Here is a 27,540-nt window from a genome sequence, read left to right as displayed (position 1 = left end):
ACTTATGATCGGCACAATCCTAAAATACCTAAAAAATAAATAAGTAATTTTCGTACTGTCCCTAAACCACCAATTATTTTATACTAGCCCAAAGGTGAATTCCACTGCATTGGATAGCATTTACATGTTAAGTCTCTAAATTCCAAAAGACGATCTAGATAAGAACTCGATTCAGTTCCTTTGACTTCTGGATACACATTCTGACTTTCGTTGGATAATAAATTATGAATTGGAGAAAAGAAACACAAACGCACATGATACATACCATCAACATACCAAATAAATCACTTTATTTTAAAATGTAGTAGCAGATATTCTAGCTTTACACGGGTTCCATTCGAACATATCTGTCCCAGTTCACACGTTCTGACAATTTACGCACAACAATGGAGAGGTGATTATTTTGAAAGCATATCCATCTCAGTTTAATGTGTTCTGTTTACCGACTACACAGTGAGCTCAGTCATTCAGTTGGATCCGTTCGACTCCTCTGACGCAAGTCACCAGCGCCAGCAAGGCAGTAGATTGCGCAGTCATCTCCACATAGGGGTAATATGACAACCCGACCAACAGCACAAACTACTACCTCAACCAGCGCTTGGCCCCCGGTGCTCTTTGCCTTTTCTTTTGTCTTCACCACTCCTCCGTTCAGTCTGTGTCGCTGTGCGTAAAAGCGCACGGTAAAAATGGCGTGCGCGCAAAACGTGGCCGCAATAAAGCGAGACAAAAACCCCACCCAAAGAAATAAAAAAAAAAAAAAAAACACCTCCTGTACCTCTCCCATTTTTCCTGCACCCGCTGCTCTCCTCGGATGACCTCGGTGTGGAAATGGCATATGGCAGGTAGGACGGCGGGGCTCTCCGTGGGTTTTCTGAGCGGCACGCAGCCGACATGCGTCGCTTTGTCACACTACAAAAAAAAAAGATGTGGTATTAATGTTGTTTTTAAATAATGACATTAAAATGTAGTCCGCATAACATGAATGAGCCGAACGAAGAACAAAATTTATAATCGGCACAATTCGGCTATGAACGGTCTCCAAACATCAAAACATCAAACTACGCTTGTAAAAATCAACACACATCACAATAGATACGAATTTTAACAAACTGAAGAATTTCTTTTTTTTTTTTAAATATAAAAGTGTAAAAACAATGGTTATTATAGTCTGTTGTTGTCGTATTGAAAGCACACGAGATTAAGTAGATTAACAAAAAAAGTCACAATAAACTCCAAATTAATATTACCGGGATTTTGTTGGATGTGAAAAAAAATGCCAAAAACATCCACCTCGTCATCCGGTCGTTCACCTTGCAGCTGAACTGCAGCAGATTGTTTTATAATCTATTGTTGTCTGTGCCTGTCCCTGCGTCGTGCAGGAAAGTTGTCCCGCTATCAAACCCACTCGGTTCAAAAGACAAAAAAATAAATAAACGTGTACAAATCCACATCCCGAGCAAAACACGATTTTCTTTTGCCCATTTCTCTCCGCAAATGCCGCATGTCAGGTACGTGTGGAAAATGAGTGGATTTGGCGGAGCGGCGTGGATAAAAATTCGCGGGGAACGTCAGGACGGGTGTAGGCACGACCAGAGATTAGAGAAAACGAAGAGGTCTCACTCTGACGGGTTTTTTAGAACACCAGCAGCTGTAGGAGAGAAAAGTGTCAGAGTGCGCCATCGGCTGGTTGCATTCAAAAGAGCACAGGGGAGGTTTTTTAGAGGCCCGGTAGTAACTATGGGCAATAGATCTTTTTCACAGCAGACATGTTTTTCTTGTCATAGTAGGAAAAGCACAGGTGTATTCAAAACCATTAGTGATGGCTGCATTCCACTTAGGAGAGGCGCTGGTATTGTGTATGCTGACTCACTGAAATATCTTACTGGGACACTTGATGGAATTGAGCCATCGTTAAGGTTATCACTTTCAGCTGGGCTTTTCCTACTAGGACAAGTCAAAAAGGTGAAAAAAGGTCCATAATCTTTCATCATGGACATTGTCATGATGAAGCAGTGACTCAATACACGTGATACAAAAAGTAGATATTACCTCAGCAATGTCAGTAATAATCAGCTTGTTGATGTCAAACTAGTTATTTTCCCTGGTAAACTCAACCTGTATTCTTGTTCTTTCCACAATGGCACTGCTATTTTTCTGGAACAGACGAAATTGGATGATAAATAGTTAAAGTGTACTGTATGTGATTAAAATCATAAAAAAAACACCAACACAATTATTGGTAGCCTAACTCTTGACCAGTTTTAACATATATGTTATATATACTTTTCACTGAAATAGTTTATTTTTCACCAGCTAATCAATGGTGTCTGATGAATGAAATCATATTGAAACAGCAGTATGTATAAGTATGTGGCTTATATATTTCTAAAACAAATAAATCTGAAAAATATATTTAAAAATACATATAAAAATATGTATATACATGTTTATATATTATTATAGACGGATACATGGATATGAAAATATTCTGCAATGTCTCCGACTCTGTTATGAAGATAACACAAATTAAGCTTTAATTTCAAGATATCATTTAATTTAAGTTTTAATTACGCTTTTAGTATCTACAGATCTTTGTGATGTTCAAATAATGTTAAATATATATATATATATATATATATATATATATATATAGAGAGAGAGAGAGAGAGAGAGAGAGAGAGAGAGAGAGAGAGAGATTATATATAGATTAGATTACTTTTTAAATTCATAGTATTTTTCCCTGCTCCACATCAGCATTTAGGTTTTGGCATTTTCTTTGACTGACAGTAAACTTGGTTTCCGTTTTCTGAACGCGAGTGGTTCAGCGCTCTGCTCCCAGCCGGTCACTCTTCTCCTCCTTCCTATTGGTTAGAAGAATGAGCAGCTGCTCTGGGGAACCTCCCAGCTGGGAGCGGGCAGAGAACCCGTCAGAACCCGGAGAGAACACGGTGTTCCCCCCTCAAGGCTTATATTTTATTTCTTATAAAAATGAACAACCCACACATGATTCAGAGGGCTTCTTTATAGGGAGATGTAAGTTACTGCAAGAATTCTTATTCTTACTTACTGTTGTGACCAAGATGTGTATGTGCTTTGTATTTAAAACAAATAATCTGGTTTGATATTTCCCTTTAACTTTTATCAGGAAAGTGTGCCTTTTTATTATGTTATGAAAGATACACAGTATAACATTTCAGAGACAGACAGACAGACACACAGAGACACACACAGACAGACAGACACACAGAGACACACACAGACACAGACACACAGAGACACACACAGACACAGACACACAGAGACACACACAGACACACAGACACACAGAGAGACACACACAGACACACAGAGACACACACAGACAGACACACAGAGACACACACAGACAGACACACAGAGACACACAGAGACACACACAGACAGACACACAGAGACACACACAGACACACAGACACACAGAGAGACACACACAGACACACAGAGACACACACAGACAGACACACAGAGACACACACAGACAGACACACAGAGACACACAGAGACAGACACACAGAGACACACAGAGACACACACAGACAGACACACAGAGACACACAGAGACACACACAGAGACACACAGAGACACACACAGAGACACACACAGAGACACACAGAGACACACACAGAGACACACAGAGACACACACAGAGACACACACAGAGACACACACAGAGACACACACAGAGACACACACACACACACACACACACACACACACACACACACACACACACACACACACACACACACACACACACACACACACACACACACACACACACACACACACGAGCAGGACCCATAGGAAGCTTTACACAACTTTATTGAAGATTGTGTATAAATACACATGCACATTTCAAATGTAAACCCAAGTGAACTCTAGTGCAGCCAAACCTGGAAACCCCGTTATATCGTCATGCAAGGATGTCTGGATTATTTATACAAAAAAATGTCCCAAAACAACAGAACCATCCTTTTTTTTTATTTTTAAATATTCCCTTCCTGACAAGAGCACAGGCAAGACTTTGCAAACTAGTGTGTACGTGTGGACTCTAGCCACGCCCCCCCACCCCCACCCCCGCCCCCTGACATTTCAGGTCTTGTCAAGGTTTTAAATATATTGTCTGTTTATTATTAAATGCTTACATATAAATAAATAAACTTTATCAAATGTGCACTCACAGAGTGAACTCTTATGTACAGTATTGTATAAGCCTATAGTAGCAATCACATCTCACTCAGTCAGGAGGGGGGGTGAGTCGCCCAAAAAGCAAGGCAGCGCCAAAGGCAATGAAGCCAACTGAAGTCAAAGCACACAGATGCTCATAAAGGGCATGGCAAGGCATCTAATATTCTGAGGCAACGACAGGTGTGCTAATGCTGTTTACAATGGAAGAACAGGTAGAAAAAGAAAAGATAACACTCCACCATGGAGAATAGTTTTATCATGAGTTACACCGATGGAGGAATATCCTGCAACAATCTGCCACAAAATATTTTCACTGTATCATGATTCCAAAAGCTGATAGGCCTTTTTGGCAGACTCACCCCACAGTTTTCAGTTTTGTTGTCCCCCCCTCCCTCCATCCATCCCTCCCCATCCTCAAAGCTCAGGACCACAATTAAGCATTTTTTTCCCCTCTCTGGTAAGGGATGCATTGAGCAGTACCCATGAATTCATACGGCTGTTCTCAAAGGCCAAGAACCCTTTACCATCATATTCAACCAAACCAAGAAAGGGAGCCATGAAAGGAAAAAAAAAAAAAAAAAAAAAAAAAAAGGGTGAAAAAATGTATCTGGCCCTGTAAAGAATCAAAAAGGCATCAGCCACATACATCTGGTCAGTGCTCATTCCATTCAGCGTACATTCTGGCCCTATTGTGGGTTTAAAGAAACAGTTCCGAGATGACGTGGCTGCGATGCAACAAGCAGACGAGTAATACGGACATTCGTGCACGAGTGTTGGTGCGTGAAGGGGCCGTGTGAGAAAAATGGTGTGATGGTGATGTGCAAAGAAAAGGCGACCGGTCTGAGATCAAGAGTTAAGGCCGAAGTGATCCCAACAAGAGATGATCCATCCGATTGTCGGCAAAATCACCGATGTTCCTAATCTCAAAGTACCTCGAATATGGAGAGGGGGAGAGAGAGAGAGCAGAGGAAAAAGCACCACCTATGAATAACTTAAAGAGGGAGAGTTGAAGAGGTGATTTGTGGCGTAGGATCTATGAGTCAGCCAGCTAACTTTTAAACAGATATTTGTTGCAATCCCTGCACATTATGTTGAGTTGATTAAGACCGAGTAAAACAGCTTTTAATAATTCATTTTTGCACAATAAAATGTGCAAAAGCTGAGTTATTTTGCAAAGTTAGCTGGATAACTTCTTGATCCTGATTTATTTTAGGTTTTCGGAAATATAAATGATCAACAGAGAAGAGACCAGAGAGAGGGACAACAAAGGCAGGACCTTAAATCGCTATGGTTCATGCCGATACGCTAATAATCTGTCTAAAAATGCAAGATCACAGCAGTAGCAGCAGCAGCACAAAGCTAGGACAGTTTGGCTGTACGACATTTTATAAATCCAATTATGAGCATCACTTCTCTATGTTAAGTCTAGAATCTACACGTGTCTCACCCCTAGCTTAATAAAAGGCAGCTTCTTAAGCTTTTTACGTGAGAAAAGCCATCTGAGAGACGTTATTGTTAAACAATTGCAGTATGTCTGGCAATAATACATAAAAAAAAAAAAAAAGGTGGAGGGTTGGTGATTGTGCAAGTTCAAAATGTTTCAGCGCATCATGAAAACCTGATATAATTCAGTGTCTAAAATATTTACAAGGTCTAAATGATAATAAAATGATATGCCAACAATGCATTGCTTTCAAAAAATATATATAAAAAAAAAAAAAAAAAAAAAATCAAAAAGGAACACAAAAAGCAGAGAGCGATTAAGAGCGCTACACCGCGGTACTGTGACGCCTCTAACCCCATCCCAAATGTTGTTCATCGACTCTTATCAGAGAGCAGGTGAGCAAATCCTAAGCGAATGAACGTGGCGACACACTCTCACACACACACACCTTACACACATATACACACACACACACACAGTGATCCAACCACAGAGAAGGGCCCTGATTTCTTAGAGTTGCGTACCACGACAGCTCCCTGACCTAACAGCCGCCACCCCCGCAGCGGCTCAGCCTGTGGAGCGGCCGAGTCCGAGCCGCTGGGTGGGACTGGTGGCGCCCGCTGCCATGCTGTGTGTCCATATGGCTTTGGATGGAAAGATCCTAGTCTCTCTCTCTCCGTTTTGTTCATGTCCTCGCTTTGCCTCAGTTGGTTTTCATGGTGACGTCTCGATTGGGCGCCTGCTCCCCTTCCTCCTCTTCATCTCCCTGCTCGTTGTCGTTCTTCCTGCGCCGGTTCTCGTTCGGGTCCTCCTCGTCACTCTGAGCTGCGTCGGAGTTGGAGGCGATGGCGGCACCGGCGGCGGACGAGCCCTGAGCAGAGGAGGCGGCCTTTCTCTCCCGTCTCTCCTCGCCTTCGTTCTCCTCATCTTCTCCTTCCTCCTCATCCTCCTCCTCCTCTTCCTCTTCCTCGCGGTCGAGAGCGAAGTAGCCGGTGCCTTTCACCGTGTCCTGGCGCTGGTAGAACAGCACGTAGCCTGCTTTGGACTGAATGAAAGATGGCAAGTACCAAAGTTAGATGACTACAAAAAAAAAAAAAAAAAAAAACTCACTGCTGTGGCTTTGTTTTCATACAGAATGCGCTTTTTAACTTGCGTCAACACTTTACATTTTGCATTCTAACTTCTAATAACATGACCATGCAATTCTTTAAGCCTTCGATAACGCGCCAAAAGGATGCAGCATTAATTACAGCCTGCCCCAAGAGCTCTGTTGGTGGACATTATTTCCAAGACAAACCTACTATAGGAATACCTCTGTAGTATCTGGACTTCTAACGGACCTTTTATAAACTTTGTCTTAAGTTTTTGGTAACAAAGAAACTCGTATGAACTTTAGCCTACATTTGCTGGACACTTCTCTGGAAACATCTGGAAAGAATTAGGGATTCCCTTGTTGGCTTGGTTCCAAAAGGATGATAGCCATTGGTCAAAGTATTGTTTCCTCCCCCATCTATGTTACACACATTATAGAATATATACCATGTTCAAACAAAGAAAGTCAGAGTGACCACTGGAGAATTGGGAAAACAGGTCCTCTCCGAGCTCTGCAGGGCTTGTCAAATGATGCTGATTTCTTCCATGTAAATAAACCTCCTAAAGAAACAGTGTCGGCGGATTCCTCTCCACACAGCAACGCAGCATCGCTACCAATTACACCACACCTCCTAAATTCTAATTGGTTGAACAAATGATGACTAATCAGTCCGTGAAGGAAAAGTTAAAGGATTAGTCTGGCGATATTCTATATATTTTTTTAATATTGTATCAAAACAAAAAAAAGGAGTTGGTCGTACTAACAAGCCTGATATACAGTAGTTTTTTCCTCTGTGTCATAGAGCTCCATTGTTGTCCAAAAACTATTAAATCGCACACATCAGCAACCGTACTGAAAGTGGAAGTATTCTGAGACAGACTAACACGTTATTAGCTTAGGTCTGTTCATTGGATCGGTTTACAATAGCGAAAAATATCACCGGCCCTACCCTTCAACCTCCTCAACTTTCTTATTGGCAAAACTGCATTATGACTGACAAACCTCCAAATGAATTAACCATTAAATAAATACAAGGCGCACACGCTTTCCTTAAAAGGAACACGCCGACTTATTGGGACTTTAGCTTATTCACCGTAACCCCCAGAGTTAGATAAGTCCATACATACCCTTCTCATCTCCGTGCGTGTTATAACTTGTATAGTCACAGCGTGTACAAATAACAAGGTCACATGAGACACAGCCATCTTCTAACCGTATACAAACTGGGAACTATATTCTCAGAAAGGCGAAGCATTGCTACTCTCTGCTCGGGGCTTCTCAGGTGCTGCATGCATATCACTCCGCCCAAGTAACAGAAGTAGCAGTGCTTCGCCTTTCTGAGAATATATTATAGTTCCCAGTTTATATACAGTATCTCACAAAAGTGAGTACACCCCTCACATTTTAGTAAATATTTCACTGAAGAAAGAAATTGAACACTGAAGAAATTACACTTTGCTACAATGTAAAAGTATTAAGTGTACAGCATGTATAACGGCGTAAATGTGCTGTCCCCTCAAAATAACTCAACACACAGCCATTAATTAAACAAAAGTGAGTACACCCCTATGTTAAATTCCCATGGAGGCAGGCAGATTTTTATTTTTAAAGGCCAGTTATTTCATGGATCCAGGACACTATGCATCCTGATAAAGTTCCCTTGGCCTTTGGAATTCAAATAGCCCCACATCATCACATGCCCTTCACCATACCTAGAGATTGGCATGGTTTTATTTCAGTTAGCCTAATAGCTGGTTTGATTTGCATTGAGAGATGATTTTATGGAAAGTTCCCCATGCCAATCTGTAGGTCTTATTAAGCCGGTTACCTCCAGGATCTGTGCTAGGCTAAGCTAGCGGTGGGTGCGCCGGACAGAGTTACAACACGCACAGAGATGAGAAGGGTATGTATGGACTTATCTAACTCTGGGGGATACGGTGAATAAGCTAAAGTCCCAATAAGTCTGTGTGTTCCTTTAAGGAGTTTATGGACTCTTAACACATTTTCCAAACAGCAGTAGGTGGAAGTCATTTAAACAGATTTAGCTGTGATTGTGCTGTGTGAACCTGACAAACTAATGTACTGTATGTCTAGTGGAATCGTCAGTGGGTAGTACGGTGTAAAAGCCCCCTACGAACTTTCTCAACACCCCGCACTGCCAACACATCTTAATGAGGCTTCACATTGTTTGGCTCTCTTAGCTGAATCACTGAGCTGTTTATATGTGCCAATTACTGTATATCAAGAACTGTCCAAGAACAGTAATGGCAACAAAATACCCACAACCCCAGAAAAAAAAAAAAAGTTCCTTATTAGTGCTCTCACTGGAAGCATCAGCATGGTCGAATGTCTTTGAGAGATCAGCAATGTAATAATTAATCCCAATTGGTGACAACTTAAGAAGAGCATTACTTTGATGAAATGAACCGTTCTAGTTTGTGTCCAGCAAAACTGCCTTTAATGAATAGATAGTCAGTATGTACTGTTGTCTGGCTTTTGCCAATGAGGACACTCACCACTATTTGATCTTCGTTGGCAGGAGACACGCTGCTGTCGTCATAGTTGTACCACTTTCCGTCGTCTTTGTTCTTGGCGTAAGCCGTATCTGAGCAGGCCGAGATTAATGACAAGAATCTAGTATTACACAGGTTTTCCATTCTGCACTCGTACTCGTTTCTTTGATAAAACACTTTGCTAAGTGAACTGTGTCTGCCATTTGCTTGGAGCTCCTGCATATTCGATTCCAAAAGGCAATTATACAAGATTTTATAACATAAAGATACATTTCTTGGCATTTTGTTACAGAGCCCACGACTAGGGTTGGGCATCGAGAACTGATTCCTACTTGGAATAGTTTCAAAAATTACGATTCCATCTGAATCGTTTCTTTATTGGAATCGTTTGGAATTGTTTGGATGATTTGGTTTCAAATCTGATCATGGGTTCCAAATTTCTCGCGGGGGCCGCAACGCGCCCTGGAACGCAGCGCAGACGCGCCCGGTGGAAAATAGGGGTGAGAGTAACAAGTGCACTCACGTTGAAAACTCCGGCTGTGACTACAGTGAAAAGCATATTCAAAACACTGTACCATAACACAAGCATAGGGTTGCTGATAATTATAACAGAATGACAATGCAAACTCAACAGAAATCAAGGCAAGAAGCCCTTACAGCAAACTTAAAAAATGCAGCGCTGCGTATCCCCGCTGTAATGCCTGCGGGGAGTCAAACAAAGCTCTGTTTGACAAGGAATAACACCAATCATGACTGATGTTTACATCAAGCTTGTTAGCCTGCTGCAATCAATGAGTTTCAGGCATATGATGAATACTATATTTGCGCAGCATGTCGCTTAAGTGCATAAAGGAACACATAGCTATGATAGGAAAGGGAAGATGAACCATGCTCAGTGATCTGTGTGGTGAATCTTACAGTGGCCTCCACCCATCCCGCCGTAGTGGTTGGACACAGCAATGAGGTCATAGCGACAGGGCCCAGCATTGGGGTTGATCAGGAACTCGGACATGTCCAGGTCTCTGCAGGAAACACATCACATAGTGTACTGCAAGTCAGCATTTGACATGTAAGTGCAAACTGTGGAGGCAGACAAATCATCAGGTTTGAAACCCTTCAAATGGAGCTTATTTTACTGAAGGAAATCATAGGGTGTGTTTGTAATGACATCCTTAACGTACAGGAGAGTATTCATCCATATGTTTATACTGTGGGTATGCATATACTGTATGTAGGTGAAGTAAAAGACAATGGATACACTGCTGAAAATGCAGTGTTATGCTGCAGTGATCTTGTGTGTGTGTGTGTGTGTGTGTGTGTGTGTGTGTGTGTGTGTGTGTGTGTGTGTGTGTGTGTGTGTGTGTACCTGAGAGGGAAATCAACAAGGGAGTCCAGTTTATCCCTCATGTAACGACTGTAGGAGAAGCGTTTCAGATGGACCACCAGCACCGGCGGCAGACACCACAGGTCCAGCTTCTTAGTGGCCTGTTGGTGCTGCTTACAGTTTGGACAGTACCTATGAGACAGGATGCACATTGCATGTTAGCAAATGCTGTTGACCTCACGTGTTGCAGCGTTCGGCTGATAGGTGGGGTCACCTCCTGCTTGTAACTCGTTTCAATTGTGCTGCGCGCTTCTTACCACGGGTCCTCTGCTCCCAGTTTTTCCTTTGTAGTAAAAAGTTCAATGCAGTCCTTTAGCTTGAAGAAAGCCTTCTTCTGAGGCTTGTACTCCATGCTCTCATGCTTGTCAAAGTCCTGCACGTTAGACACAATACAAAACGGACAGGATTAGGTGAAAGGTAAAGAAAAACATCTTATTTCTCTGTAGAGTCCTTTGCATAAAGGTGTTAAGACACCTTTTAACAACAATCTTAGCCTATCAGTGGCAAAAAAAAGAAGCACTTTTAGTGGACGTATAATGACAGTGCGTAATTGCCCTATAGGATTAGCGAGACATATCTTCCTTAGCGAGACATCTCCTCCAGCGAGAGCGCTGCTGGCTGAAGCACTCTCGTTCTATTCTGGACCAATTTCAAAAATTGTTGTTCCCATTAGTCACTTACGACATTAAAACATGGGCAAGAGGGTCCAGGTTACAAAATACCAAAGGTATTAAGATAGCTAAAACCTTTTTTTTTTTTTACATAACAGGTTTAGTGCATGGATAGAGAGTGAATATGTAGTTATTTAAATGATGTTATTAAAATCTATGAGGCAGAAAAGAGAACAATGCAGCATAATCATTTCAGACACAAACTTAGCTTATTTATCACATCTGGTAGTCAGCAAGGTGGGGGTTTAACACCATTTTTTAAAGGATGCAGTGGCTGCTGCAAATCTGTGACCTTTTGATTACAAAACCAGGCGTGCTTGTTACCAGGACTTCCTGCTGCTCCTGTCTGGGTCACCCTGCCATATTTTGTAACAGGATGGCAGACTGCACTTGTTCTACACTGCACGGCGCGCATGCTAAAAAGTGCACCAGCCGCTCTTAACACTAAAGTTGAATATCAGAGAACGTCTTCCGATATTGGCTTTACCTCGACAACGGTCTCATCAAAGTACTTCTTCTTCATCTCCGGTTCCCAGTCCAAGGAGAGATAAGAGCGGTCTGTAAAAAATTAAAATTAAAGATACACAAATCTTACGAGTCATCATTCATTTTTACTATCATCATCAATCAGACTGTTATTTCATCCATGCATCTACAGGGTCATTTATTTTGGTGCTTACAACATGATTAATTTGCTTTTCTGTGGCGAGATCATAAATGCAAATTAAGATATCCACCATTTGAAAAATGTGAATACCTAGTTCCAATAACACTTGATAAATAACTATTTAAATGATCGGCTACTAAACGATGAGTCTGAAGATATTTTTCTTGAAGATATTTCTCTTGATGATATTATGTGAGGATTTGTTCTCTTCCCAAAATGGATTCTTCACTTATTCCCTGCTTTACTCCGGTTCCTACCACTGAGTCGGAGGTGTCCCTCGTCAAAGCGGATCTGCCTGGTGTCCTCCTTGATGAGGGTAAAGTCTGTTTTTCCCATGTTATTGAACTGGAATGTAAAAAGTCTCTTTCGGTTGTGTCCGGCCGTCTGCTGGCCTTTGGTGGAGTTCTGTGGACCAACCACACCGTTCTCCAGTTCGTTGTCCACAGAGTCCTCTGACTGGCTGTTGTCGTTCTCAGAGGGCAGCTCCTGATCCTGACTGGACTCGTCGTCCTGCTCATCGGTCTCCATCTCGCCTGACGGGAAGACAGAAAAACATTTTAAAAAGCACCTTGGCTGCCTCTAAAGAATAATGACTTTAAATAGCAAAGGGCTTAAATACAGTGAAACATTTGGAAAGGTCAAAACTTTTACAGGTAAAGTATCTGACTGTAACATGTCTGAGTTTATGGGTGTTTGTGCACTCACTCGGCGACCCCTCCTCCAAAAGTCCATTAGTGGCGTTACCGTTGACAGTGTGTGGTTTGGAAGGCGGTGTCTCTTCACAATCCTCTTCATCCTCCTCTACTGAAGATCGCACAAACCGGCTGCAAACACAAAACCACTTTTATTCACAGCGACTTACTTTTTTTTTAAAAAAGACAAGCTCACAAGCTAAATTACTTCTTCTACAGTTTATCTAATTGCTTCTTGATTGCCTGCCAAAGTGTTTTGTAGACAAGACAGCCTTATCAGCTGACATCAAAGGTGACCAGCATTAGGCTTGTGTGAATCTTCGATAATGGCTATCCGATCAAACACAGAGACAAATGAACGCACCAGAGGCGCAGGAGCAGCATGTTGTAGAGTTTGTCTTCACTGAGGGTTCTCGGGACGGCGAGGAGGAAGGGCTGTCCGAACAGCGGCGTGCTGGTGTGGTTGTAGCCCGACTGTTTGTACTTCTCCCTCAGGTGCACTGGGATCACTACGTGGTCTGTGTCCTCCACCCGGTTCACCGCCAACTCAAATCTGCCGAAAGAAGCGAGGTCAGTTTTGAAGTCACACTGAATGTGCTACACGTTTTTATACCAAGCGACTTCCAACAAGTTTATTTATTTTATTTTACCTTTATTTAACCAGGAAGAGACTCATTGAGATTAAAAATCTCTTTTTCAAGAGTGTCCTGGCCAAGATAGACTGCAGTACAACCACACATACAGTACATACAAACACAAAATACACAAAAACACTAGAAATATAAAACAACTGAAAAAGCAAGTCCTTCAAAGTCAACCACAATCCTAAACACATCAGGCAAAACATCCACAGCCAGATGTGGCTGCCTCCAAGTGAAACATCCAAGTGCATTCAACCATGAAAAAAACACAAATCACATAGAAGAACATTAGCTTCAAATAAGCCAATAGATATGTATCTAGGAAGGCATCAAACCAATAAATAAAGCTGTTAAGTAAGACTAGGCTAAAATCTAGGCTTTTTTTTAAATGTGGTAAACAAAGGCCAGACACTTTAATTTTGTCAGACTTTAGATGCTGTTTTAAACTTTAGATAACGGAGTTTGGCACTCACACATAGATATCATCTCTCTCCATGATGCTGCTGAGGTTCTCGTTGGTGGCGAAGATCCGATGGAAACGGTGGTTGTAGATGTCAGTTACAATCATCTAGGGGAAACGAGAAAAGTAGTCAGAAGACTCTTAGGAAATGTAGGCAGGGTAAACTGATATATGAACTAAATCCTAATGCTATTTAGTATTAGCAGACTTAAGATTTTCAACAGCTCTGAAACGGAAAAGGATACAAGATCTTTCCCCACTAGCTGCTGAAGCTGGGAGGGCAGGGACAGTTTAAAAGGGGATAGAGCATTCTGTCTGAGGAGACTATCACTGCCCAGAGCAGAGCTTACTGTGATGTTTATACCTTCTCAGCAGGCACCCCAGACAGGTTGGAGAGGGAGGTACACAGGTCAGAGATGTAGCCCACCTTCGGCACGGTCAGCTTGTACTGAAACAGAAACACATCACGTGAAATCATAATATCAGGGTAGGACACTCGGTGCTGTTCAGGTGCATTGCATGTTACCTGTGTGGGTTTGGCCAGAGGGTCCAGTCTGACCAGATAAACCTCCAGTGTCCGCTCCTTCTTCATGGGCAGGGGCAGGGTCAAGTAGCAGAAAGGATCAAAAGTCACAGAGACCTTGGCGCACACAGGACACACCAGGGTGGACTTGAAAAGCCCGTGGAAGATGTCCACAATGATGGAGTCGTTTCTCTTGATGTGGTTCTCCCACGCCTCCTCCGCCACCACCTGAGATAAAACGGCACAAGACAAAACTAGCTAATACAAATAATGTAAGATCTAAAAATGTGAAAAATATAGATAAACACAAATCTGAATAAAACATAACTTGAAAAAAAAGTAGGAGATGTGCTAATTCAGGATGGCATTCTCTAGGACAGAATAACTGATTGCACATCTGCAAATTAACCTAAAAAAAGATATATACATCACTTATTTGTCATCATTTTTTTGAATAGGTTTGGCCAGCTATGTACACTTTAAGATCTGGAGACAATTTAACACATTTTCAGAGCCATTATTATCTCACCTTATCAGGCCTGCCGTTAGCGTCCTTCAGCTGGATGTACGGCTTTTTCCTGATGCGGTTCAAGTCTTCGTGAAGGCCGTCCAGGAGAAAGGCCAGCAGCTCATGAGAGTCCTGCTGTTGGTAGCCCGAGAACTGTGGGGCAAAGCGGCCCACCTGGGTCTGGAGGACAGAAAACACATGAAAAGAAAAGACATGGGGAGAGGCGCAAAAACAGAAGAACTAGGATACTTTCTGCTCAATATTAGAAATCGATAAAATGAAAGTCAGTCCATTCTTAGACAAATTTAACATACTCGTTCTTTCTTGGCCATCGGTTTTAGTGTTTAACACTTCATCACCATCGATTTAGCCCCCACAGTTGTATGCAAGCCTGCACCCAAACTACCGATATCAACATGGCCATTTTCAAACTGTTAAATGTAATATTTTGAGGATTCAAAACTGGTGCCAACTGCACTTTAAAACCCTTCACTCACCAAGCTTTTACACTAGTGTGTTAGGCCATTCAGTGGTCTGCTCCTTGCCTACTTGTGCGTTTGTATCTTTCAGAGCAGTTATGATAGTAGGGTTTATACTCCAAAGACATACATTTGCTTACTGCTCCAACTGCCTTACTGTGGGTGACACAATGATAGCACTTTTACAGCACTCCTTTCCAAAAATGTATAAGCAGTGCACTGTTTTGGAGGTAAACCCAACTTATAAAACTGCTTAAAAGAATTTTACAATTTTTTTACTAAAGTTTTTCCAGGTAGTCACCTTGAAAGGCCTTGGGGTGACGTAGCTGAATTTGCCCGACCACAGCTGCTTGATAAGCTCAGCGTAGACTCTGGCGATCTCCCCCTTCATGCCCAGCGGGTTGTCCTCATTCAGCTCCTCTGTGAACTTGTCTTTGAGGAAGTACTCCGTCAGTGGAGGGATATTGCTTAAACACTGAGGGGGCACAAAAGCAGGAGAGGACAATAATCAGCAGAGGATGGATTTAGGCTCTTTGCAAAATCTTTTTTTTTTTATTCTTATGCTTTTTTTAAAACAAAATTAAATATAACAAGAATTTAGAAAAATGAGTTGAGTGTTTGGCTACCACAAGCCTTCAGAACCCCTTCAACACTCCTTGGCATGTATACATACATTAATATATAAATACATAAATTCTTCTAGACACGGGGAAAAAAAACAGAATAACTTTCCATACTTTTCTAGACTGTGTTGAGTTCCCTGAAAGCATGCAGTTACCTGCACAGCAGAGTTCATGAAGCAAGTGTTTCCCAGGTTGGAGAGTCCACAGAGGCCGGAGCGCTCGCTTTGCCTGCTCTGGTCTGAGTAGTCATAGCTGTTGCTGTAGGGGTGGTAGGATGGTAGACCATAGCTTGAATTCTTCACGCTGTGCAATAAACATACAAAATCACAGACAGACTGGTTATAAAGAGTTGGATAGCGTTTGCCAAAATGATACAAGCTAATAAAAAAAGGGAAAAAAAAGAAAATGTTAACCATCTTATTGTACGAATATATGTCTAACCGTTACATCTATGTTAGGTTAACGGGAATATACGGTTTTTAAAACAGGATCAAGTTGTTAATACACAATACATTAAAAACACCACCAGGCAAATATACAGCTTCAATTTCCACTATTTCCTCTTCAACCAAAGACCAACCTACTATTCAAACCTATGAGCCCCCCTGAAAAAGACTCTCAGGCTTCCTAGGCAATCAGAGAGAGTTTAAAGCTAGGCATCCCCAACTGCAGCAATTAGCAGACCTCTGGGAGGGCTGCAAGGCAGTGTTGGTCGTTTCTGGCTCCCACTGGTCAAGGGAGACAGCTGTGATGGCGGTGGAGGCACTGGCCTCGCAGTTCAGCACACGGTGGTCCACCCTCCTGCTGTCCAGCTCCACCGCCTCAGGCCTCAGGCACCACCAGCAACACAGGAGCATGGCATCTCAGCCCCGCCCCGGCCCATGCCGGCCCGCATGTCCGCACAAAACTCAACGTGCAACAGCCTGGATGGAGTTCGGATGGGGTTCGGTTTGGGTCCAGCGCATGCAAAGCCTGTTTTTTTAGAGGCCGGGGAAGGAAGGTCCAGCTCCAGTCTCCACTGTTGAGTCCTAATATTAACTCGGCTCAACCCAGTGCAGCTCCAGTAGCTTGTTTGGATATAGTCCAAAAATCAAGTGTAGAACTAAATTTGACTTCCAAGTCCAGCCAGGTCAACAATCAAACCACAGAACGCATTAACACACAAAAACACACACTCTTCCTCTTTTTTTTAAAGCTAACTAAAGAGCTCCCCTCTTCTCTTCTCCACCCTTCTTCTTTTCCGAGCTTGACCGCCTGTCATCTTGTTATCCTCTTTGCCTCAGATCCCTTCCCTCTGTCCTGTGCTGTCCTGTCCTGTCCTGTCCTCTTGTCTTCTGCTCCTCCCTCCGGCCTGCCTGCTGCTCTCTGCTGCTCTACGGCTACCGGCAGATATTTATAGCAGCATCGGCAGCAGCAAGGATGCTCAAGACTACTGCTACCGAAGCTAGAGGTGCACAGAGACAGAGAGAGAGAGAGAGAGAGAGAGAGAGAGAGAGAGAGAGTGTAGCGGGGAGGGGCGGACAGTAGAGGAAGGTTGGGGGGGGTGACACAAGAGAAATAAGATGGGGACGGAGGGAGCAGCTGATCCACTGCATCCAGCTGAGGCTGCAGTATTCACATGCCTGACTCTCTTAGTATCTCTCTCTCTAACGCACATACACACACATTAACTCATGCCGACACACCATTTATCCACTTTTATTACGCTCTTTCACGCATTACATTACACACTAACACATAAATTGTGCTCTCATTTCTCCTCCCCCCCCCCCCTCCCTGTTGAGTTACACCCCATGACATTGTTAGCACCCTTCAAACACACTTTGACACTCCCTGTTTCATCCTCTTTAATATGCCATGGCTGTCTGTATGAGAGCTTTTAAAAAGGGGAGGGTCTAAAAAAATAAACAAAAGAAAGGGCTAGTTTCATCACAGGGGCTGGTATGCGTGTGTGTGAAGGCAGGCAATGAGGGGAGCAGGAGCAGATGAAATGTATTCTTGAAGGTCACTTAGACTGCAGAACGTGTGCATCGCAATGAGCTCAGGGGAGAGGAGAGGTAAAAGAGACCCAAGGAGAGAGAAACTGCCTGCCAATATCAGGGAACACCGCCTCGCAAGACAATGAAACTTATGCTGTTACAGAGCATCGCTACCGAGGCTAAACCGACCAGACCCAAACCGCAAAATCAAAAAGGCGTGTTATGTAATGCGGGAACGCTTCATAAGAGAAAGAAGAGGGGCCCATGCATAATTCAGAGGAAACGACAGCTCTGGCACTCCAGTGAATCAGGGACAGGAGAGCTGCTGGGAGTGAAGATCCAATTTCCCCAAGTCACCCACTCTGTGCAGAGAAAGATGCCACTGCTATCAAACAATATAAAGCAGAGCTGTAACTCGATACTGTGTATACTTTCAAATTCAAGTACAGGGCAGTATTGTATAGTGTACTGAAAAACAAGAGATATTCTTTTTATTCAGTGAGTGTAGGAAGGACAGGCTCAGTTCTCTTCAACACCCTCCTCCTTTATCAATATTGATTTTTCAGGGTGGCCTAGCTTGTGGCTATTATTTCTACATTCCTACAGTAACAAAAAAAGACAATGCAGTGTTTATCTAAGACGCACAAACACGGACACACTCCAGCATGCAGTAAATCACACACGAGGTGAAAGGAGGGGACAGTAAAGTCTACTACACAGTAAAGTCTACCACCCACAGTCGAGCAGTGCTCTCTAGCAGAGGGCTGACAGAGCCTCTAGGGCCCAGTGCTTTAGCAACAAACCTTAATCTAGGCTACAGGGACATTTTCAGGGAACAGAAACTGAAAGTTGAAAAGAAAGTGAACTGTAAAGCATTTTGTCATAGCAGGAAATCCAGACTGGTTGATATTTGAGATGTCTCTGTGATTTGACCACATACTTGCTTTACCTCTGCCTCGTATGTTAAGATGGTAAAGAATGGCAAAGCTTTAGAAAATGTAGCCTGAGCTGCATGATTAATTATATACTGTGATATTCTTTTTTTTAATAATTAACAATAACTTTATTTGTTCTCCTGATGTTAGAGAGCAAAATGACTCAGGGAGCCCAATGTTGGAAAAGCGAGCTGAATGTGCGACATGTGTCATGAAACTGAAAAATGAGAGTAAAGGTGGCGATGTGGGCAGTAAAATAAAGAAGTAAGAATCGAAAGGATCTGAAAACAGTTTGAACTACTAACAAAAGATATGTTGGTTTTTGAGATAATAGGAGTCTGTGCAAAGTATAGCCAAATAGTACAGTGCTTGTAATTACATACATAATAAGATCCAGGACTGTTTTGATCCAGTTTTGAGTAACAGATCCATGAGTTTGGAGGCTTATCAAATGCTAACACGGGGTTCACAAAACAGCAACTCTGAAAAGTTACTATGGCAACAATAAGTTTATAATTCATTGCAGCAGTCGCGAGGTAAACAGTCAAAATATGCCTTTCGTCTAACATAGTTATCTACCAGAAATGTGTGCTTTTTTCTCCCAGAGCTAAAGTCGGTCTGAACCCGAGCTGATAAGGACAGGGGGACAGAGAAATGAGATATATATATATATTTAGCAATAAGTGAAGTAGAAAAATGGATCAGACTTTGGAAAATCCTTCTAAATTTAAATATGAAAACAATTTAATTCATTAAAAGTAGAGATGCACCGATTACAACTTTCTAGGCCGATTTCGATTTCCAATTTTCTTTGAGTTAGGCCAGCCGATACTGATTTTAGCCGATTCCAATTTCATTTTTTCAAACCACTTTACAGCACACACAAATATTTATTTTCTATCTTTTCTTTAATAGAACATTTTGCACAGAACATAGAACATTTTCTGAACAGATAATGGATCACTATAAAATAGAACTATATAAATTACTCCTGGTGTGGGAAATTCACACACATCTAAAGTGCAATGTTAGAACCATTTCCTTCTTTTCACATCCAATGTCCAACTAAAAAAAATTTGATTTTTGTTTTTGGTGTCGTCCCTCCACGCCCTAATTTTTCGTTGCAGGTGTTGCATATTGCAAACTTGTTATCTTCTGCACACACGTTGAAGAATTTCCAAACAGCTGACATGTTGCAGGTTAATTCACCAGGTTCCCTACATGTGCGAGAATGGCGCGGACACGCGCTTCACAGAGAGAAAGGAAAAAGAGACTGTGCTGTCGCGTCCATGTGTGTGTGCGTCCTTGAGAACTGTAACTTGTATAACTTATGTTGTCAGTTAATTGTAGCATTGACCGGCATGAAATCGGCATATGTCAGACTGACCTGCCGGTCATGGCCGAGCACGTGAAAACCAGCCTATTCCGCTCACCGGCGAGTCTATCGGTGCATCTCTAATTAAAAGTAGATTATGGATATACCTTGGTGTTAAATCAGTGAACAAATGTGCACCAAGTGTGTCAGGCTTGTTACTCCACTCCAAATACATTGCTTATATTTTATTATTTGAGTATTGTTTGTGATTGAATGTTGTACAAGACAGTAAGGGTGAAATCAAGACCTTGTAGCGCGCATTAGTGGGTAAAATAGTTATCACATTAACCATAATCATGCAGCCATAGCCAGCCAGAGCTATCAATTAGTAAGGTAGAAAAATCAGATGCAAACTATCAACTAGCATAATTAAATGCTGGGTAAGGCTCCCAGAGGCACGGGCAAGCCATTTATAGAGAGCACTGCTGTCTGGAGAAAATCCAAAAAAGATCAATCCCTCGTAAACCCCTTCCCCCTCCCTGCTATCAGCTTTTACAGCTGAATCTGCATCATCACAAGATAGCTTTAAAACCCAAACCACAGGCAGAGACAGACCTGTACAAAAACAAAGCTGGACAAACTTCATACTTGGATACTTCTGGCTGATCCAAATAAAAACAAAAAAATCTAAATAGATGAAGTGACTGAATTTCTGGAGGAATTTCTGCAGGAAGCCAATTCGATCAGAAATTCCAGCGAGGTTAATGTGAACGGTTTGTGCTGAGCAATACTCCAGACTCCATCTCTGTCTGTTGGCAATCCAAACCCACCCCCTCAGCTATTCAACCCACTACTAAGCCTTACTTCCTGCTGTTGAAGCTGCTGTTATGATTGTTTGTGAGAGATGAAGGCGAGATCTTTGGCAAAGCAGAGAGATTGGAAGCACCAGATGACCTTCAAAAGATAAAGAATAGATCATGAGTTAGAGTAGAGAAAATAAGGAGCTGTTCCAGAAAGGTGTGCGAGTGTCAATCAAATAAAACGGAGATGAATTCAAACAAGTAGGAGAGATATGTGAGCAACAAAAGAGCATTATAGGCAAGCAAAAGAGGTAGACTGTGGCAAAGTCCTAAAGAGAGGAATATTTTTGAAGATGATGAGGTGCTGGATTGGCAGGGAAACTTTCAAAAAAGGTTACACAATAATAAATGTAAATATGCTATTTCCAAAGAGGTGGCTATTGAAAAGCGTTTCAGACAGTTTTCCAACAAATTATGGTGCCACATCATATTACTTTTATTCCCCTTCAAACTGACCAAGTAAAAAAAAAAAACAATTCCTTAGCAATTCAATAATACACTGCATATATGTAATCTTTTGGTAAATCAACAGTAGGGTTTGGATACAGCGTGGAAATTCTATTTTTGTGGTAATGTTTTTCTTTAGTCAACAACGAAATATAAGCCAGGTGATGTGCTGCTCACTCACTTGGGTGCCGTGGAGCCTCGGGGCCATGATCCATCCTCACTCTTCTGCTCTATTACGAGAACCTGTGGGAGATGGCAGAGAGAAAATAGGGCTCCATCTGCTTACACTAGTTTAAAGACACCAAACGTGCAAGTATTTTTCATCCCATACTGTGGTCTACTGAAATTGAAGATGCTTTCGGCACTCCAAGCAAAAACAAGATGTGTTTAGTTGCATTCATCTTAAGTTGGATGAATGACTTTTTTTTTGTTTTCCTTTCTTTTTTTTACTACAATTAATGGGTTATTCAGAACAAAAGTGGTACACTTTTGAAATAAATAGACACAAAGGAACAGATGTGTTTTTCCATTGATTTCTTAAAAGCTACAAGTAGAACCAACAACCTGTTACTGCTATTTCTAATGGGTGAAGACAGGGAGCTGGATGGATCTTTTCCACTGTTTGACAAAGTGAGGATTTGTCCGAGGCTAAACAATACTCAAACAGCTGCTGGTGAACGGGACAGCCCCGCGATCTAAAGCCTGCTGGCTCATTGTGGCCAGGTGTCTCAATTAATCTAGGCTTGTATAGAGACTGTGTCTGCTCTAGTCCACTGCCAGGTGGATGCCAGGATGTGTGTGCACAGTTTAAGCAGCTTAAAAAAAAAGAGGTTTGCGTGGCAGCCGATAACCGTGGGTTTCGAAGTGGTAACCATCTTATTACTGGACGGTCTTACCACATTGTGTTAACATAACTTCAGCTTGTCAGACATAGACATAAATAGATAGATGTATGAATCAGATTCTGCTTTGCTGTTTTCCATCACCATAGATTTGAATTTTGTTGCATTTGTTGATCGAACCAACCCTATGTCGAGGTTTTTTGGTGCCTAACATCCTTGTTTATGCTCTGCGTTTACCCACAGGAGAAATTGGGTAGTTAGTAGACACAATGATGAAAATAAAAAGGACAAGAGCACCACGTAAAGAGACTCAAATTTCTACAGAACATCAAAAGATGAAACTACCACATACGGCCTTTCAATTATATCACTGAGAAATTAAGAAAGAATTGAGCACAAAAAAGAAAGTTAATCAAGACCGTGGCACTGAGATCAGATAGACTGCCCTCTGCAGGTCATGATAACCTGTTAAATACGGATTCAAACAAAGCACAAAAATAGGGGTTATCTGAAGATCCACTCTGCTGTGGCCTAAAAGGGCTCACTGGCAGAGAGCACAAATAAGGAAACGCTATCTGAAAAACAATTGAAACTAGAGCATATTTCACTGAGCTCAGGAATAATAACTGTCTACATAGCAAGCCATATTTGGACAGCTCTGTGTCAATTTGGTCAAATACGATTTTTATCGTTTCTTTTGGCTGACTCTTGGAAAAGAACCCTGCAGAGCTATTCAAACTGTTACATAAGGGACACAAACTAGAAAAGTCCCTACCTGTCCTTGGTAGAGGCCGGCATCTTGAATGGTGCTGTCAGGTTTGTTGAGAGGCTCAAAGGTGTTGCTCATGTACCTGTTCCACAGCCTGGTCTCTTTCTCATCAGGGATGCTGAACAGCTTCCTCATCTCCTTCTCAATCATGTCTGCAGCAAAGCGTGAATATTATCCACACAAAAAAAGACTTAACTATTGTTCGACCACAAACAGGGAACTTTGGATTTATTTCCCTTAAATAACTTAGTGTGGTTATCAGTGGGGAAGAGTAAAATAACAACAGATTTTTCTACCTATTGTGTCAGCTTTACTGAAGCGTCTGGTGATCACATTGTCCATGTTGCTGTCTTCACAGAGCTTCAGCTCCGTCAGGTACACCTCCACCTTGCAGTGCTTCACAAACATACCCTGTTCCACCACCTGGGAAAAAAAAAAAAAACAGTGAAATTATTAACCGTCCACATTATCTGAATGAAACCATGATTAGTCAAATACATTGCATGTGTGAAGAACTCAATTCAAATTATATATCTCAAATATATATATACACACATAAAGTATGTGCAGAAATTGTATTAAAACATGACATTCTTACTACACAAAAGGCTCTAATGAGAAAGATGCATAACATACTAGTAATCCTCAGGATAATTTCAAATATTTAACAGGGTTTTTTTTATATTAATTTTGTGCTATATCTGGACTACATTAACTGACTGCAGCAAGTAAAGGCATGGGTCTTGAAAACATCAGGCAGTAACAGGTACATGATAAGCCAAAATACAAGATAATTGAGGTGTGCAAAAAACTCGCTTGGATATTCAAGCTCTACCGATTCAAAATCAATTCATAGAATTCCAAAAACAATCAATTTAAATTTTTTATAATAATAAAAAAATGTTTTAAGGGTATGTCTACTGCAATCACATGGGAAAAGTAACTACATTTACATACTGTGAATCGAAAATCGTTTTTGAATCGAAAATTGATTTTGAATGGAATCATGAGCCTGAAAATCAATATTGAATCGTGACATTTTCTGAATTGTGCACCCCTACAAGATAACAACTGCTGTGCTAATAACAGGAATTAGTTAGCTTGCTATTGTATGTAGTAATCAGCCCATGTAAGTCCAGGGTACAACTCTTACATTACTTCTCTAATTATTTATTTGTGGTCTTAAACAATGAAAAGTGTCTGGTAACTTTGTGGTTCTACTAGCTTCTGTTTCTCATGGTTAACAAAGTACAGTCTGCTGGCCTGGTTGCCACTCATCTGATCGGAGCAGAGTCAGAGTGCCTAAATTAGCAGCACCTCGTGGAAACAGCTGAGGGGTCCCAGTCTATTTATTTCACCGATACCGATGAACACACACACAAACACACACACACGAACACACACACACACACGGCTCATATTCTCCCCCCACCCCTTCCCTATCCATACACCGGTAGGCCCATCCTACACCTCAACACAACACCCATGTGTTTGTAAACTCGGCACAAAAGCCAAACTCATCGCCAAACTCTGGCAGAATTTTGCAAACCAGAGCCGAGCCAAAACCATTTACCCCTAACCACCCCCCTCCCCCCATACTGGTTATGCCTCTCGCACTCCTCTCAGAAGCTTCTGCGCTGCTTCTCTCAGTGTGACCTCAGCCAGCATTCCTCCACTTCAAAAAACAAGGACACACAGACACACTCCGCCGGTGTTGGCATATCACACCAGAAGAGGACAACGGAAGGAAACGTAGCGCCAAACCTGTGACTACAATCCTCTTAAATCCTTTTTAAACGCTTGTGTCCCCCCTGCACCTCAGGATGACAACACCTCAAAAGAAACAAAGAGTTTAAAAGAAGAGGAAAAACTAATAATGAACCTCCTGCATGTTGTGTCTCGTAGATCGCTCCATGTAGCTTTTCAGTCATCCAGATCGTTGCCTGAAAATAGAAACCTCGCGGCCACCCGATACGTCCCACGACATACATGGCAAAATGGGAGGGTCAATGCAAGGGGGGGGAGAAAGAACGAGAGAGAGAGAATGATAGAGCTGTAGGAACCTCTTCTAGCAGCCATGATGCCATGACTAGCGAGATTTGAGGTGGGGATTTGATACCGTAGGTCCTGTTAAGTTGAAGGCGCCATCATTAAGTATTCCACTGAACAAATACAGCCATTCAATAGTTTGTTTCACTCTACACTACAGTACCACAATGTTTGTGAAAGTATTTATCATCCCTAAAATAAATAATTGTAGTTGACAGAAATGAATGAAAATCTGAAGGAAATGAATGAAAAACACCATAATTGTTGCTTCCTTTACATGTAAGCCAAATATCCAACATATCCAGTATTATCTTTATTCATTTCCAGCTGCTATGCAGTTTATTTTTTTGCATATCTAATTGGCCAATCAAGGCAACCAATAAACACAACAACATTTTGTGCCAGACTTTTGCTTTTTGTTGAAACTGTATAATGAGCCGCAGTGGAGCCCTGTCAATATAGTCATGACGAACTTTTAATCGTTTTTTATTAGTCTATCTTAACTATGTTACAGAACTCTCTACAGAACTTTCTATTACAATTGGGCTGCACTCCTGATATCCCAATCTCTAATGGCCGTAAGCGCACATTTCTCTGTTTAAACCCAACACAAACCATACTATACACCGTAGCTACTAACCACAACCATTAAACTGCAACACAGAAAACCACTTTGCTGTTTTTTCATTGCCCTACTGGTTCTATTGTCAATGCAGTGAGCGGAACATTCTTCAACCTCGAAATCCATTCATAGTCTTATGCTGAAGACCGAACCCTTACCTTGCGTGCAATTGGCTCCTGATTCTCTGTCAATCCATACCAGCTGACGAGCTTATTCCAGCCATCTGTGGGGACCAGGATGTAGTCAAGCTCATCGATGAGGTGCTCCTTGATGGCCAGCACATCCCCATCTAGAGGTAAGGAGGGGGTGAGAGAAAGGTTGAGAAACAAGCAAGCAGACAGAGGGAGGAAAAGCACATTGTGGGAAAGCACTTACAACAGTGACCCTGTAGTGACTGTCTCACACGACACAAAACAAACAAAGAAAAAGGTATGCTGGAGAGCTTTCTATGAACCCCCCCAAAAAAGGCTAGTCTATGGGGTCTGTCAACAATGTTGTTTTTGTACCCTTTTCCTCTGAACTCTTTGTTACTACTTCCAGAATGATAAAGCTATACTGAACACAGGGATCCATATGTGCCACACAGTATTTCCAATATATTCCTAATGGTGATGTAATGTCTAAGGAGGTTAAGCATTATCTGTCTTACCTCTGAGAAGACAAGAGTTATCAACGGGTCCGGGGTAGACATTCTGGTCACCCATCTGGTATTTGTCCCAACTGTCATATCCCACATATTTCTTCCACTGTTTGAACCAGTGACTGTCCACCAGGTACCTGTAGAGAGGGCAAGCAGTATTATAATTTCAGCTCTGATAAAGCAAGATGAGACACTTCTAATCAGTCTCGATTGTTTAAGGGTCATGCAACAAGCTTTACGGTGTAAACCAGAGCTTTTATTTATTTTTTACACGTTAAATGGTGGCAATAGGAATACTTCGGCAGGAGAAGGCTACCTTGCTGTCAGTGCTCAACAAATCTGACATTGAGAGGCTAAAATAACACAAACTGATAGCTGTAATAGTAGCACTATGGACACCGACTTGAGTTCAAGTTGCTGCATGCCTGGCCAGCTGGCTCTGTGATTTTGACAGGTGCTTCTTTTTCGACTCCGCCCTACCAAAGTCGACGGATGAACCCACTGTGACTGGCAAACCACTTAACGTTAGTGCTGTAGACTAGCCAATTAGCTATTAGCCTGCTAACTATATCAGATAAATGCAACATCACTGAGTTCATGTCATCAGATAAATAGGGAGATGTTAATTTGGAAGTAACGCATTTAACCATCATAATACAACATTTAACGTTCAAAGATGTGTGGGGTCTATCGTTCTTCGTTAACAGCATAGCGTTAGCTCAAGCACCGCTAGCCTGCCAAGCAGACACACATGAAGCTGACAGGCTCCCGTTAGCTAGGTCGAAGCTAACTGTCAACACGGCCCGTCACCTCGGCTTTCTTATCCTTCGTGGCGTTGACAGCCTCGGCAGAGCCAGCCGACGGCCACGCGGTATCTTTGAAAAGGGTTCAGCTCAAGTCTTACCATGTGTCTCCCTTTTTTAGCTGTGTTTTTAACAGTGCCGCGACCTCTCCTCTCTGGGTATCCAGATCCGCCGCACCTCCTTCCGCCATCTTTCCTCAGACATCACCCGCTGCATGGTGGGAAAGTGCGGGGCGTCACCGAGGCACGTAGAGAGTGACGTTGCAGTTTCAGCCAATCATCAGCTCACCGACAGTACAGCAAACGCATGACACCCAGTGGTAAAATTATTCTAGAAAACTGCTCCAAAACTGC

General features: G+C 42.1%; 1 protein-coding gene and 1 long non-coding RNA gene across 6 annotated transcripts; both read right to left on the bottom strand.

The window, feature by feature from the left end:
• Positions 1-262: 262 nt before the first annotated feature.
• On the bottom strand, positions 263-1,574 carry LOC114550442 (uncharacterized). The gene is made up of 2 exons (XR_003691700.1): positions 1,248-1,574; positions 263-909 (listed from the first exon to the last, which is right to left on the bottom strand). It is a non-coding gene; the product is annotated as an uncharacterized LOC114550442 (long non-coding RNA).
• Positions 1,575-5,431: 3,857 nt separating this feature from the next.
• usp15 (ubiquitin specific peptidase 15) lies at positions 5,432-27,416 on the bottom strand. 5 transcript variants are annotated; one of them, XM_028570369.1, is made up of 22 exons: positions 27,289-27,416; positions 26,394-26,521; positions 25,903-26,033; positions 23,370-23,496; positions 23,080-23,225; positions 21,644-21,705; positions 21,020-21,109; positions 16,082-16,229; positions 15,605-15,778; positions 14,846-15,004; positions 14,320-14,544; positions 14,158-14,241; positions 13,807-13,901; positions 13,057-13,245; positions 12,706-12,824; positions 12,258-12,533; positions 11,821-11,891; positions 10,920-11,035; positions 10,645-10,794; positions 10,197-10,300; positions 9,282-9,370; positions 5,432-6,717 (listed from the first exon to the last, which is right to left on the bottom strand). In XM_028570369.1, exons 1-22 carry the CDS (start codon positions 27,375-27,377, stop codon positions 6,376-6,378), a joined length of 3,114 nt encoding a protein of 1,037 aa, XP_028426170.1. In that variant the 5' UTR covers positions 27,378-27,416; the 3' UTR covers positions 5,432-6,375. The 5 variants fall into 5 exon arrangements, with proteins under 5 accessions (XP_028426170.1, XP_028426171.1, XP_028426173.1 ...); XM_028570370.1 differs by lacking the exon at positions 21,020-21,109; XM_028570372.1 differs by lacking the exons at positions 25,903-26,033; positions 26,394-26,521; positions 27,289-27,416 and adding an exon at positions 24,956-25,015.
• Between the last annotated feature and the right edge of the window lie 124 nt (positions 27,417-27,540).

Source organism: Perca flavescens, chromosome 23, assembly GCF_004354835.1.
Source record: "Perca flavescens isolate YP-PL-M2 chromosome 23, PFLA_1.0, whole genome shotgun sequence".
Lineage (NCBI taxonomy): Eukaryota > Metazoa > Chordata > Actinopteri > Perciformes > Percidae > Perca > Perca flavescens.
The sequence above is the reverse complement of the archived record's forward strand: the minus strand, read 5'-3'. Positions and strand labels throughout refer to the sequence as shown.